Raw genomic sequence first — 14,697 nt, 5'->3', positions numbered from 1 at the left:
AACTTTTGAAAGGCTAAAACCAGTGACATTTTTAATAGAAACAACATAAATGACTTATCAAAATATTTTATTATGCTTTATTTTAACAGCCAGTTACACTATGGAGTTGTAAACAAATACGAGGACATTTTCAGTGTTTATTGCTTTACAGTATTTGTCAACAATTATGTTCATACAGCAGCCTTTGTGTATTGGTTTCCACAGGAGGAATTATAGTTGTTGACAAATTACGTTAATAAACACTATGCAACTATATAAGTTTTTTTTTATAAAACTATTTATTCAATGTTTACTTATACATGCTAAATAAGAGAATTGAAGTAAAGTGGTACCAAGATAAATGTTCTGTCTGTCAGTGGACTAATCGACTAATTGTTTCATATACCAGTAATCCATCTGATCCGTCCAACAGCCACATCGTTGTCTGCAGCAGAATCAAGCCCGACCAAACCCGGAGACAAAGGGTTTTTATGTGACACTGACAAAATGTTATATACAGTATATCACCTGACTGATAGATTTTTCTGTTTTTTTTTAAATAAACAGTATAAATGTGATGTTTAAGCGTTATGAAGAGAGCTAAATTTGACTAAAGTGAACTTGACCAAACTGGACTGAAGAGGACTTGACTAACCTGGAATAAACTGGTTACAACCCCAGTGAACTGGACCGAACGGAGGTGTTTTGTTGTGTTGTTGATGATAAACAGAGTCTTTCAGATCACGTTGTATTCCTTTTATTAAAAGGCCTTTATAAACATCTATCTTATAAAATATGAACAATGTCACACGAATGGTTAACAAAACGCTACAGGAACGTTATAAAAAGCAAAAAGTAAAAACCACATGAACAACATGAACACTTTGGCCCAACGCCAGCTCAACACCGGCTCAAAGCCGCCTTACGCACTGACCCAAAAATAGAGAAATCTTTATTCTTTCAACATTTGGAATTTCTCGATGAGCATCGCTCAGGTTTAAACAAAATTGCATAGTTTTGTCCAGATTATTGCTTATTGATTATTGGTTATTGATTATTTTTTACGTGATAATATGGACAATTAACGAGACATTCAAGGAGCGTCTTCTGCAGGATGAAGCGCTACAGAAAAGGTTACATCATCAACATGACATCGTCATTGACATCATCGCCCTCCTGATGAGGAGGGGTGGTAGAGCCTAATGCAGACAGAAAGAAGACAAGAAAGGAAGGATAGGAAGAAAGACAGCCGTGAAATGATAGACACACACAGAACTGTCTCTCCATATAACGTATTCGTCATTCTGTCTTCATCTGTCTCTCTGTCCTTCTCATCCTCAGGAGTCGTGGAAAATGGCATTCAGCTGGGCGTTCATCATCCGCTCTTGGTGTGAGTGTCCGTCAAAGCCCATCAGCCCGTCCACCTGCAGCTCACTGCACCGCGGGTTGCCCCCCCCGCCGCCATAGATGGCAGGGTGTCCCCCAGCTCCACCGCCCCCATAGTGCACGCTGAAAGAGAAACTCTTGTCGTAGTCTGCAGCCGCAACGGCCTCATGCTTGAAGGACGAGAAGTTCCCGTTGATGCTAAGCGGTGGGCTGAGGGGCGGGTCAAACGCCGGAGCGTCTGACACCAGGACGCCATCAAAGAAGGGCTCCATCGAGCCGTAGGGCTGACCTTTGACCTGATGGAAGATGTGGGAGGGCTCCATGGTGCCGTAGGGAGGGCTGGGCAGGCCGGCCATCAGCCCAGGGCTCTGGAAGGAAGAGTAGTGTCCAGGATAGGTGGGAGCACCCGCAGGGGGAAGGTGAACCGGCAGGTCGGGGGTCTGCTCCGGCAAGAAAGTCCGAGGATTCAGCTGCAGGCAGCCTGCCACCAAGTTAGTGGTCGGTTGAGACAGACCTGAGAACAGAGAGACAATAATCAGTTAGTACTGATCACTACACATGCTGTGTCTAAGTCTTACAGAGTTGCCTGCTGGTCTTAGTCTTGTCTTAGTCTTAGTTTTGTGGAGTTGTCAAGATTTTGGTGGGTTTCACTCATATTTGAATGTTAAAATCCCTCCCAGGTCAAATCTACGTGTTGGTCACTTTTCCCTGTGTCAGTTTAATCAGACCGGGTCTTTGTCACCCTGGCACATTCTGTTGCTGTCAGGGGACTGACCTTTGCAGAGCGCCTGGACAAAGCTCATGAGGTCGGGTGGCTTGCCGGAGCGCAGGACCTCGCTCAGGGCCCAGATGTAGTTCTTAGCAAGGCGGAGCGTCTCGATCTTGGACAGTTTCTGGGTTTTGGAGTAACAAGGGACGATTTTCCGCAGACTCTCCAGAGCGTCATTCAGCCCATGCATACGGTTCCTCTCCCGGGCGTTAGCTTTCATCCGACGAACCTTAAACCTGCCAAAATACAAAGAAAATACAATGTTAGCGCTGTTGTTAATCATCATTTCTTCCAATAACTTCCAAGAAGTGATATTCAGCTGTCACGTGCAGCTAACAAAAGTATGCAAACGCAGGTAGTTAGCTTAGCTTTCAAGCATTTTGGCAGCAATTGCTGCTCAATGTGCAATAGTCACTCACATGAAACAGAAGACATTCACAAATAGGTTTTTAGATCATATCCTTCAAAGGTTTGATGGTTCTGTTTTTGTATCTTCATGAAATAACATTGATTTGGCTTCCTGTTTGTCCCTTTTAGAGATGATCACAATCCTGCTCCTCTGAGGATGAGCCTTGTTTAATGACTGCATGACTTTTCCTCTAGCGCCACCCTCAGGACAAACTTTACAGTCTTTTGTGCATTTTAGCTAAACATGTTAGTTTCTAAAAGACATCTATCTCCTTCACCTCTGAATACGAGCCTTCGTCATCTTCTTCTTCTTCGGCCCTCGCCTCTTGGGTTTGTTCTCGCCGTCCTCCTCCTCTTCCTCCTCATCATCCTCCTCCTCTTCCTCCTCCAGCTGTTGTTGGCTGTCCTCCTCCTCCTCCTCCTCCCCCCCTCCCTCTGAGGGGCTGTTAAGCTCCTGCTGCTCCTCCGAATCCACTGACTCCTGCTCCTCCCGCACAGATCTAGTCATGATGCTGATTCTCTGTTTGAGACTAAAGAAAACAGAATAAATACGTTCTTTAAAAAGCAATTCAAAACTTCTTATTATATAGTATTCTTACACTTATTCCCTGTATGTAGAAGGCATCTTATTAACAGAAAATAATTAAACTACCCATCAGAGGCTTGCATATGACAAATAAAAGGTTTTAAAACAGGTTTCAAAATATATAAATAACTACCTCATTCAATAATATTTTAAGAAGAAATGGCATTTATTTTCATCATGACGAATTTTTTATATCACATCCTACAAGATGGGTTTGTGTTATTTATTATTTACATATGAAAGTTAGTTTTATTGGACTTGATTTTACAATATCACGATTTATCAGATAATCCGTATTGTTTCATTTAGTGATGACAAGAATTATTTCCATGAGCTTGGACCATGGCTCAGACTCAACATTCGTGGTTCATTTCTATTTGTTGAACAGAATCCGCAGGTAGGCATAGGCTAGCCTACTGATCGATGCTGAACTTTTATTTTCCTGCATGATATGAACACAAACACAGTAAAAGATTAATTGAGCTGCTGTAATTCGTGACTTGTAAGAATTCGAACTGATTTTTAAATGCAGAAAGCTCTCAATCGGATCCAATTTGGGATCTGAAAAAGAAAGACTTAAAAACTTAATTAAAGCGACTTTTGATGTTTAAAATGTATTAAAACAAATGTTTGAAGTATGATTACTTTTGTGTCTGTGCAGGAAAAAATGTAGAACATAATAATATTATACTAGCCTGTAGAAATTAATAAGACGGAAAATCCAATCAACACAAAGCTGGTTGCAATTGAAAAAACGTCACCGCAAAGTCAAGTTTATTGCATTTAAATCGCTGACCAAACTCGCAAATTTGACACGGGACGACTTTTACAAAATGTAGGTCTATAACATATGATCTTTAGAATCTATATTAATATTATACATTAGTATTTATATTTAATTAGAAAACCCGGGAACGGTCGCAAAAACATTCTTCAGATTGTCCGGAGAGAAATTGAATCAGCTGTTTATTCAGTTAAGTTGTTGAAATCGTTTCCAAACTAGCTTTGGTCCATAAAATAAATATTCTTTATCTGTTAAAAAATTGTCAAAATTAAGTCCGTTTGAAAAAAAATCCTGTTTTTTTTAAATTTAGGATACAGGCTAATTTTAATTATTTAATGACGTCTTGAAACGCAACAGAAACCTTCACCGTTCATACGGCCTATGAGAAGGCTAGTAGACGCTTCTGAGTAATGGGCTACACATTATTATTATTATCATTATTACTGTTATAATAATTATTATTTCCTTCATGTTTTCTGCTGACTGCTTACAATCGTACAGATGACAGACAGTAGGTGAGCGGACATCGCCATACGGGACGGAAATAAAACAAACATCAAAGAAACTCAATAAAAGACCGCCAACAAAATTAAATCACAGAGAAGAAGAAACGACTGAGGGCAACAACAAATCATCTATAATTCTAAAAGAAACACGAATACAGAATGCAGAATGTGTGTGTGTATACATATATATGTATATATAAATATAGGCTATACTTTATTTTGATACAGACAAAACGAATTATTAAGTTAAATTCATTTGGTTAATTAGCCTAATCACATGTATCATCCTTGAGGTTAGATTACACAGAAATCTGAAGAACCAATCAAAGGAGGAATTTATCCATCAGATATTTGTTATTAATCTGTAGATGAAAAAGACCTAAGCCTACCTGTTGTAACAAGCTGCTGTTCGTCAGATCGCACGCATCCCGCGCGCTCTATGTGCGTGTCGTGTGCGAGACTGTACGTGACCTGCTCTGAGCTTTCTGAGGTGTGTGTGGGAGGATGCCGTTTATATACTCAGCATCACACACATAGGCTACACACACACACACACACACACACACACACACACACACACACACACACACACACACACACACACACACACACACCAGGGTTTGGGGGGTAATTAGCATATTGAGGCCACGCCCTCCTGGCACGCGCCATATGGTGCGTACGTCATTAAAACGGCCAGGGGGATCACGTGACAAATCTTCCATTTATACCAGCTTCTGAGTCTCTCTCTCTCTCTCTCTCTCTCTCTCTCTCCTCTCTCTCTCTCTCTCTTTCTCTCTTTGTGAGGAAAGTTGACCATCTGTCGCCACATACAACTACACATGCGCACACAGACATCACACTCATGGAAGATTTGTGAGGTTAATCATTATTGTGGTAGAATAAGAATAAGAAGAGTATGATGGTGATGAAAATGTAGAATATCAGTGGTCTGATCAATCCAGTTGCATTCTGATTGCAATGCATTCTGGGTGCATTTACACTTGCATTAATGTGAGTAATTTGTGAGATTACATGCTAACACCAGGTGGAGATGACCACGTGTTCTAACTGGTTACAGGTTCAGGTGTTTTGTCAAAGTCAGTTTATTTGTTGATTTGTGTTTGTTCTCACCTTTACATGCATCCAATTTTACCCTATCTATATCCTCAAAGTTCCACCTCTGGGATTTCTCCATTGCTAATGGAAATTCTGCTGGAATTCACTTATTTAGGCCGGATATCCGTTGCCTTGGGCTTCCTTTGGCATTTTAAACTCCGGTCGATCCATGAGCATGGTTAAGTCTTCTCAGATCTCAGCAGGGTAGCTCCAGAGAGCTAGCTAGACTACCTGTCCAGTGTCTGAGTTTTCTGTTGCACGACTAAAACAACTTTTAAACGTACACCAAAACAAAACAATGCCTATAAACCAGAGCATGTTTACCTTCCTCCACAGCGCCCCGATTGAGGAAGGTCTGGCAAAGCGAGACTAACCTTACCCCGACCACTTATCTCACAGTTTGATGCTGGATCACACCCTGGTCCCCCAGTAAAGAGGTCTGGACACACAAGTGAAGCAAGTTGCTTAGATTTAGGGTTTTAGCATAGAATTAGAGTCAAACAGACATTTATATTCAAATCATTAGCAGGACGCCAGAGCGGCAGCCATTTTTATGTGTATCATTGCCATTGCAAAGAAGTGACTATTGCTGCCGTGCTAAAGGCTCTGGATGACTATCTCGGTCCATTCACCACTTGGCTCAGAAAGAAATATCTCAATAGTTGTTGGATGGATTTTCATGAGATCCAGTACAGACCATTTCTCGATCTCGACCGTTTCTGTAACTTTCCTATAGGCCTACTTTAAACAAACATCACTCTTTTCTAGCATGTAGCGTGTAACATGTTAGCCACATCAACGGCATGTTGAAAAAGTCAGCAGAAAATGGAAGAAACCATTGAGTCAGACTAGCTGCATAGGCTATCTGACCAAACAGAAGAGTAGCAGCAGACTTTGGATTTGGGCTGCATGTGCTCTAGTGAAGAGGTTGCTAAGGTAATGGTAAACCGGTTGCTAGGAGGTTACTGGGCAACTTAAGAGGACCTGTGTGTCTGTCCCATCAGTGTAGATCCTGTGACAGCTAATGGTTAACACATTGTCAATCTATATGTCTCTTTGCTGTGTTCAGTTCAGGATTAATAAAAATAAAAGATTTATCTCTGTGCCGCTCAGAAACATCATGTAATGATAATATAGTTTTTTTAGTACACTTTAGTACTTCATAACGTCAAGAATAAGAGCACAGATACCCAGAAAAGGTTACAAGTCGTCATTTATTTGATGGTTTTCCAATCAAACCAAAGGTGCAAGTGGCTTTGAATCACAGTTTTACTGGAATAAAACAAACCTAATTACTTGATCAGTTGACAACAAGAATGATGAAGAATATGAAATTTAAAGTAAACAGCAGCGAGGTGACAACTGTTATTTATAGCAAAGTGAACAAACAGCAGAGCAACTTGCTGATGAATAAGAACTATTATTCTGTGTGTGTGTGTGTGTGTGTGTGTGTGTGTGTGTGTGTGTGTGCTTGTGGAGAAGGTCAGATGACCCTATTCATGAAAACTCAACACACACACACACACACACACACACACACATTTTTTTAAACATTATTTTAACAGGGAAAACAGACTGAGACCTTGATCTCTGTTACGGTTGTGCCCTGTGTGAACATCTTAACAAGTACAGTTTTTCAAACATACAAAACAAGGAAAGGTCACAAAAACATTAAAAACAATGTAAAAACACAACAAACATTGAATTCAACAAAAACAATCACAGACAACATCATAATGATCATTTTTGAAATGGGAAAGGGGCACCAGAGTGTCTAGCTTGAGTTTAAGAGGCCGTTCCGTATAAATGGTGCGAAAGCAGGGAATGCAGTCTCACCCAGGCCTGTGGAGACTGTGCACGTTTCTAATGTGATCCACATCCGGATCTGGTGTTAAAATGTAGGTGTCTCTTGGAAATTAGAGATGATATATTGTTGGAGGTTGTTTTAAAAGAAGTGCTTTGTAAATAAACAAGAGAGCATGTTGCTCTCGTCTCATAGATAAAGGGGCCCAACCCACATGTTGGTATGGGGTACAGTGATGAGTGTAACTATCCCCCGTGATAAACCTGTGTGCACAATGGTAGATAGCATCCCGTGATCTTAATGTGGTAGCTGAAGCATGCATATAAATAATATCACAGTAATCTAAAACTGATAAAAAGAAGTAGCCTGAACAATTTGCTTTCTATTTACAGATGATAGACAAGCCATGTTCCTGTAAAGGAACCCTAACTTGAATTTAAATTTTTTTCCTAATTCAGTAACATGTGTTTTAAAGGAGAATGTAATTATATGCAGGGACTTGCTCAATTTCAGTACCATCCAAACTACCAATTGCAAGAGTGTTTCTAACTGAAAGTTTAGACCTTGAGAAAAGCATGACATTGGTTTTCTTAACATTTAAAACAAGTTTAAGCTATAAAAGTCACCCCTGTAGTATTTCAAAATCAGACCCCAACTGCATCATTGCTAGACCAGCTGTTGGCACAATCAAATACATCACTATGTAATTTGCATATAAATGGAATTTACAATGTCTGATATCATCACCAATAGTGTTAATATACAGTGAGAACAATAGAGGGCCAGTATTGAACCCTGTGGTACCCCTTTAAGCAAGTGTAAGGGTTAGGACTTGACTCCATCAAATGTGACGGCCTGAGTTCTATCTTGAAAATATTTTTTTTTCAGGATTTTTTCCCTTTATTATACAGAAACAGTGGATAGACATGTGAAAGAGAGAGAGAAGGGGGATGACACGCAGCAAAGGGCCACTGCAGGACTCAGTCAACATGGGGCGAACGCACTTACTCAGGGAGCTATAGGACGCCTCTTGATAATAACTTTTAAACCATTGACAGTTTGTTGAAAAGGATAGCATGGTCTACAGTGTCAAAGGCTTTTGACAAATCAACAAACAGTGCAGCACAGTGCTTTCTATCATCCAACGCATTTGCAAGATCGTTCATAACAAGCATAGTGGCGGATGTGGTACTGTGTTTGGATCTAAAACCAGATTGATTCATGCTAAGAATACTGTTGCAGAAATACAAGTTTGTAACTGTTTGCCTACTAGAGATTCAAAGATCTTTGCCAAACTGGGGAGCCTAGAGATGGGTTGTTAGTTATCTAAATTACTACAGTCACCTCCCTTATGTAATGGTAGAACAAAAGCTGATTTCCACACCAAAGGATATTTCCCATCCTCAAGGTTAAATTGAAGATGTGTGTTACTGAACTAGCAATGAGAGGTGCAGCACACTTGAGTAAAGATGGGTCTTGATTGTCAACGCCTAAAGATTCCTTGGTGTCAATGGGGCAGGGCTGCAAGGCCCTCGGCTTCAGAGAGTTTCTGAAAATTAAAAATAAGATTTCCATTTTCCTGAGTAACAGTTGAAAAGTACGATGAAGAGTCAACTGACTGGCAAGAACCACAGTGGCCATATGCCCTTTCAAATAAAAAACCAGCAGAGATAAAACGCTTGTTAAATGCATCATATTATTTTTATCCCTTAGAGAATGGGAGTCTGAGATAATTTTCTTGGGAAGAGAGACAGCATAATTTCCACATCCACACAGAATCACACAGCCATGATTTAGATACAAACAGTACGTCAACTTTTGATTGTGTGACCATAATTTCAATAAAGTCCAACTTTGGATCAGGCTTTGAGTGTTCAAATGAATTACTTCAATGCCATTTCTAAGTGAGTGCATTCAGAAGGAGAAACCAGGGTAGGCCTTAAAGCAGCGCTAGATGAACGATGAACCGTTGATGGGCTCAATTTTTTGGGGACAAGATCACAACTAACAATTCTTCTCTGTATGCGGCGAATGGACAATAGTCTAGGAATTGCATAGAGGTTTTTAGTTGTAGTTTGTTTTATACTCGCAAATGAAGAACTGATCAATGAAACTGGGAAAGGAGCATTGAACATGGACTGATGGGGCAGCGAGCAATCGCAAAAACCAGACCTCAGAGATAGTACACGTCAGGTAGCAAAGGCTCCAGTTTACTTAGTCTTCGGACTGCTACATTATTTTTTATTATTAATAACGTTTTTATTTGTCACATTTCTTAATAATATTTTACTTTAACTTAAGGTGACCAGATTTCTCAGACAAAATCCGGGGACATTTTCAGCTCAGAAGCGTATTTACTTCCAAAACAAGTAATGTTTTTATTTTTGTAAAACTTAAAACGGGACACTAGACCTAGACTGTTCTTATTAGGGAGCCCCCCCCCCCAGGTATGATCCTAGACCCACCCGCCTGCTACTTCCTACTCCCTCACTACACCCTCAAATAGAAAGTCCTAATATTTCAAGAAAAAATCCATCCTTATATTTCAAGATAGAAAGTCCTAATATTTCAAATAAAAATCCTTAAATTTTAAAAAAAAGTCAATATTTCAAGATAGAAAGTCTTAATATTTCAAGATAGAAAGTCCTAATATTTCAAGATAGAATCTTAATATTCCAAAATAGAAGTCCTAATATCCTAATATTCAAGATAAGTCCTAATATTTCAAGATAGAAAGTCCTAATATTTCAAGATAGAAAGTCCTAATGTTTCAAGATAGAAAGTCCTTATAGCCTAATATTTCAAGATAGAAAGTCCTTATAGCCTATATTTCAAGATGAAAGTCTTATAAGTCCTACATTTCAGTAGAAGTCTATAGTCCTAATATTTCGAAGATCAAGTTAATATTTCAACAAAAACTAATATTTCAAGATAGAAGTTAATATTTCAAAATATAAGCCTAATAGTCCTAATAGTTTAAGATGAAAGTCCTAATGTTTCAGATAGTAAGTCCTAAGCTAATTTTCAATGAAAGTCCTTAAGTCCTAAAATTCAAGATATAGCCTAAGAGTCCCTAATATTTCAGATAGAAAGTCTCAATATTTCATAATATGTAATGTTTACGAACACTGACGTTTTGCTTTACTGCTCAGCATCCTGCATTAACAGCTCATTGAGAATCGATACAACAAACCTCTGAGACAATGTTCCTTGCGTGCGGACCTTAAACGGTCGTGCGAATGGAAGTTATTGGATTTGTGTAATGTCTTTCTTATGCTTTCACAGACTCAGATTAATATTTAAGTGTCGACACATCATGGGAAGGATTGTCTGAAGGAAGCCACTTGGACTTAACGTAAGATCCTGGTTAAAACATAAAGCCGCGAAATTGCGTTCGCTAAAAGCACCAGACTCCATGTAAATAACCAGTGGGTTTTAGCATCGTAACACACGGCTTCTAAACCTCTCTGAGCACCGCTGGCTCTGGCTGCCTGGAGCCTGCGTGTGTTGGGTGTGCGACTATCGGCTACGTTTTGTCAGTTTTGTCTTTCTTTCATTCCAATTTCGGGTCTTTCAGTCACAGTGAAAACCGGGGACATTTCCGGGGACACATCCAGCCGGGGACAGGAAGCCAAAATCGGGGACTGTCCCCGGAAACCGGGGACGTCTGGTCACCCTACTTTAACTGCACTAGCTACCATATATAGTCATTTAATAAAAGGTTTATAAAAGATTTTAATGTCCAGCGTGACAACTGGAGAGACCCTTTTAACAGCATCAGGAAATTAATTTTTCTAATTATGGTAGGTTTGGTTCACATGTAGATCACTTATATCTGAAACTATTTTGATCAATATCTTCGGTAGCTGTTGTGTCCTCGCAGATCCATCGGCAGCAGAGCAGCTCAGCAAAGGTGGTCATCATCAGTGTTTGGTTTCCATCTGGTGGTGGCATGTAGCTGCTGCAGGTGAAGACTGAGAAGGAATGTGGCCGATCGGCTCGGTTGGTATGGCAGGCGCACGTGTGCATTTAGAGGTTTATGCCTCGACGCAGAGGTGTGGGGTTCAAATCCGAACAGTGACGGTTTCCTGTATTCTTCCCTCTCTCTCTCCCCTTTTTCATCTAGCTGTCCTGTCCATAGAGGGTGGAATAGCCCAAAAAAATAAAAAAAATAAAAAAAACTGAGAAAGAAAGAAAGACAGAAATGTTCTTTCTTTTTTACATAGTCTATATATTATTAATCTTTTCATACAGTGCCACATGTTTCATTGGATGATAGCTTAATATATATTTTTAATATTTTATGTGGATGTGTATGCGTCAGCAACACTTTATAACAATTGGCCTAGCCTAATAGTTTTATGTTAGTGGGCCTACTTTGACTTTAACTTGTGATGAAGTAGCCTATTATTTAGACAATAACACTTCCACTTACTTAATGTAGCCTGAGTAAAAGTTGTGAGTACTTCCTCCACCCCTGTGTGTGATCTGTGTAATTACCGTGTGACAGTAGGCCATGCCAAGCCCTTCAATCCGACAGGTGTGGCTGTTTCTCCTCCGCTGTCCACCGCGGACACGCCCCCTCTGGTTTCAGGAAGCGGAAGCAGGAATGTTGTAGTGTTTTCAGAAAAGTTTGGAGGAGTTTGACAGTTCGGAAGCAGAGACACAAACTGCGGAGAAACATGACGGTGAGTAGCTGTACCCGCTTAGAGTAACGTTACTGCTACTACTACTGCATATTGTACGACTGGATGTGACGGTGCTGCTGGTTTCGGTAGTTTCTGAGGACACGAAGAGTTTGACTAACGTTACTGTCAGTCCTGTCCTCCATGTCAAACAGAGCAGGAACAACTAAACTAGGCAAACAAGTTAAGTCCGAGCCTAAAAGGGAAATGCTAAAGACACATGGGGATTTAGTAATGGTGCTCACTTTTATTTTGATTTTAAAGTGCCTGATTGGTGTTTTTTACAGAAGATATTTAAAGGGATTCAGATCAGATGTGTTGAAGAAGCTGGACAGTGGTGAAGTAGCCTACATTCAACCTACTGGGCTAACTATTGTACAATTTTGGGTTGTACTTTAATGGGAGTATTTCCTTTTTATGTCACTTTCTACTTCTACTCTACTACTTTTCATGTGAGAATATTAAAACATTGTACTTTATACAGCACTACATGCATCAGACAGCTTTATGGACTAGGCTACATTACAAATTAAGATTTTTTGCACACAAAACATATAAAGCTTATAAGATACCCTTATAAGATATAAGATATAATTTGTTACCCAGCAGTATATACAAGTACAGCTAAACAATAAGTCAATTAACAACAAATTAATTGGCAACTTTTTTGTTACCTGGTGAAACTTTTTTCATACAAAACACAACACATAACATATTTTTCGCTATTTTCAATCAAGTGATTATTGGAGCGTTTTTAGCTGGCATTTTTGAAATGAGAGAAATGATAGATAAGACCGTTTGATTAATCAGCCAATTGTTTCGGCTTTTCAACTAAGTTTGTTCTGTTTCCGTCTGCCAACAGCGCGAGGCCTACCTGAAATTCTTCTTTTTACTCTTTGGTGACATTTTTGTAAAATAACTCACATACTGATTTTAGGGGTGTGCCCTTTGCAGTGTTTTCCTTTTGAAATGTTGTGTAGTAGAGGTATGAAGTGGTTTAAAGAAAGTGCATAGTTGCAAATACCTTTAAATCGCACTAAAGTACAGCACTGTAGTAAATGTACTTGTATGCGTTTTATGACTGTACAGAAAGATATAAATGGAGCCTTTGTTCAACTTCTCTTTGATTTTCCAGGGGCCCCCCCTGCAGTTTTATATAACCATGATGTAACAGTGATGTATAAAGGCTCCATGTCCCCACATCCACGCTGTTTAACTCTGTTAGCAGTGAGCATTGATCACTGTCCTTGAGATGAAGGTTCAAGTGTGTTTTCTGTGTGCAGGTTGCAGGAAACCGACTGTAAGTGTGGTGTCACTCATGCAGTCATGACCTCCAAGTCTGTTTTTTTTTTTATAACCAACAGTGAGTGGGTCAACTTCCCTCAAAGACATTTGATCATCATGATATGAAACAGAGAAAAGCATCCCTTGCATTAAAAAGTATTGTACTGTAAGAGTGCCAGTGTTGGAGGATGTATTCGGATCATTTAAGTAGTACTAATTTGATTTGTAGTTGGTTGAGGTGGAGCTAATTTTTACGTGTTTTTGTATGGCAGCATATCCTCACATTTGAGAGGCTGGAACCATGAAATGTTTGTCATTTTGAGAAATGACTTTTACAATTAATCTATTATCCAAATAGTTGTTGATTACTTTTCTGACAGTTTGATGATGTCGATGTATGTGACTGTATTTCAGTGTAAAGGTTGTAACTACTACAGTACATGTTGAGATTTAGGTTTGTCATTAATGTGCTGTTGAATGTGGTTATCTGAAAAATTAGAGCTAAAATGTTTAATATTAGGTTGTTATTAATAGTTATTATTACCCATTATTAACATTACTTAGTTCCAGCTCGTCAAGTATAAGCATGAGTTACTTTTCAGTGTCTTAAGTGATATTAAACTAAATATCTTTAGTTTGGCTGGGCGATATGGAGAAAATCAAATATCAAGATATTTTATACCAAACACTTTAATATCAATATTGCAACAATATTGTATGGTTGACAATTGGTGCTTGGTGGATATAATGACTAAGTGGGTAAAGGCAAATAACAGAACAGCTAGAAAAGTCGGTAGTTTCAGACAATTACATCACTCTACTATAATGTAGCCTGTAAAACCAGGAATAGAAAACACTAATTTCATATTACAATGTTACAATATCCAAAATCTAACACGTATCTAGTCGCATATCACGATATCAATATAAAATTGATATATTGCCCAGCCCTAATCTTTAGGTTTTGGACTGTTGGCTGAACAAAAGAAGCAATGGGAAATCTTTTATTTAACGCTTTCCTGATAACGTATCTCTATTGAAAATCCTTTAATAACTGTCAAAATGCAAACTAAACACAGCTGCTGTTCTCTGTAAAACACAGCACTACAAACTTGTTATGGCCTCCTTTAAGCCCATAGGAGTGTTGATACTTACAGAGGTATGTTGGGGTGACGGATAACTAAAGAGGACTGAGAGGGTGAACGAGGGTGAACAAGAGGCTACTGGTGGCTGCAGAGGATACTCTCTCTCTGCGCACTCTCTGTCTGTGTATTGTTGTTTCTGACATTTTAGTTTGTTTTGCATTTACAAAAGAAATCTAACAAAATCTTCCCTCCCATCTCTTTCTTTCTCTCTCTCTCTCTCCTTTTCTCTATATCTCGACAGGAAG

General features: G+C 39.2%; 2 protein-coding genes across 7 annotated transcripts in view; one reads left to right on the top strand and one right to left on the bottom strand.

Moving 5' to 3' along the window:
- Positions 1-720: 720 nt before the first annotated feature.
- neurod1 (neuronal differentiation 1) lies at positions 721-4,960 on the bottom strand. The gene is made up of 4 exons (XM_032529117.1): positions 4,808-4,960; positions 2,821-3,072; positions 2,141-2,370; positions 721-1,879 (listed from the first exon to the last, which is right to left on the bottom strand). The coding sequence occupies exons 2-4, from the start codon at positions 3,048-3,050 to the stop codon at positions 1,317-1,319; spliced, it is 1,023 nt and encodes a 340-aa protein (XP_032385008.1). The 5' UTR covers positions 3,051-3,072; positions 4,808-4,960; the 3' UTR covers positions 721-1,316.
- A 6,927-nt stretch (positions 4,961-11,887) lies between these two features.
- The window catches only part of itprid2 (ITPR interacting domain containing 2), a 35,384-nt gene continuing 32,574 nt past the window's right edge, over positions 11,888-14,697 (top strand). For all 6 annotated transcript variants that reach the window (XM_032529115.1, XM_032529111.1, XM_032529113.1 and 3 more), the window contains exon 1: positions 11,888-12,026. The gene's annotated coding sequence lies outside the window, so the exon portion shown is untranslated. The remainder of the gene's footprint in view (positions 12,027-14,697) is intronic.

Source organism: Etheostoma spectabile, chromosome 11, assembly GCF_008692095.1.
Source record: "Etheostoma spectabile isolate EspeVRDwgs_2016 chromosome 11, UIUC_Espe_1.0, whole genome shotgun sequence".
Lineage (NCBI taxonomy): Eukaryota > Metazoa > Chordata > Actinopteri > Perciformes > Percidae > Etheostoma > Etheostoma spectabile.
This window is presented reverse-complemented; position numbering and strand designations above follow the sequence as displayed.

Coding starts and splice junctions, on each gene's coding strand:
- neurod1 (XM_032529117.1), bottom strand. CDS start 3,050: ATGACTAGATCTGTGCGGGAGGAGCAGGAGTCAGTGGATTCGGAGGAG. Junction 2,371..2,820: donor ACGAAGGCTCGTATTCAGAG/GTGAAGGAGATA, acceptor GTATTTTGGCAG/GTTTAAGGTTCGTCGGATGA. Junction 1,880..2,140: donor TGTCCAGGCGCTCTGCAAAG/GTCAGTCCCCTG, acceptor CTCTGTTCTCAG/GTCTGTCTCAACCGACCACT.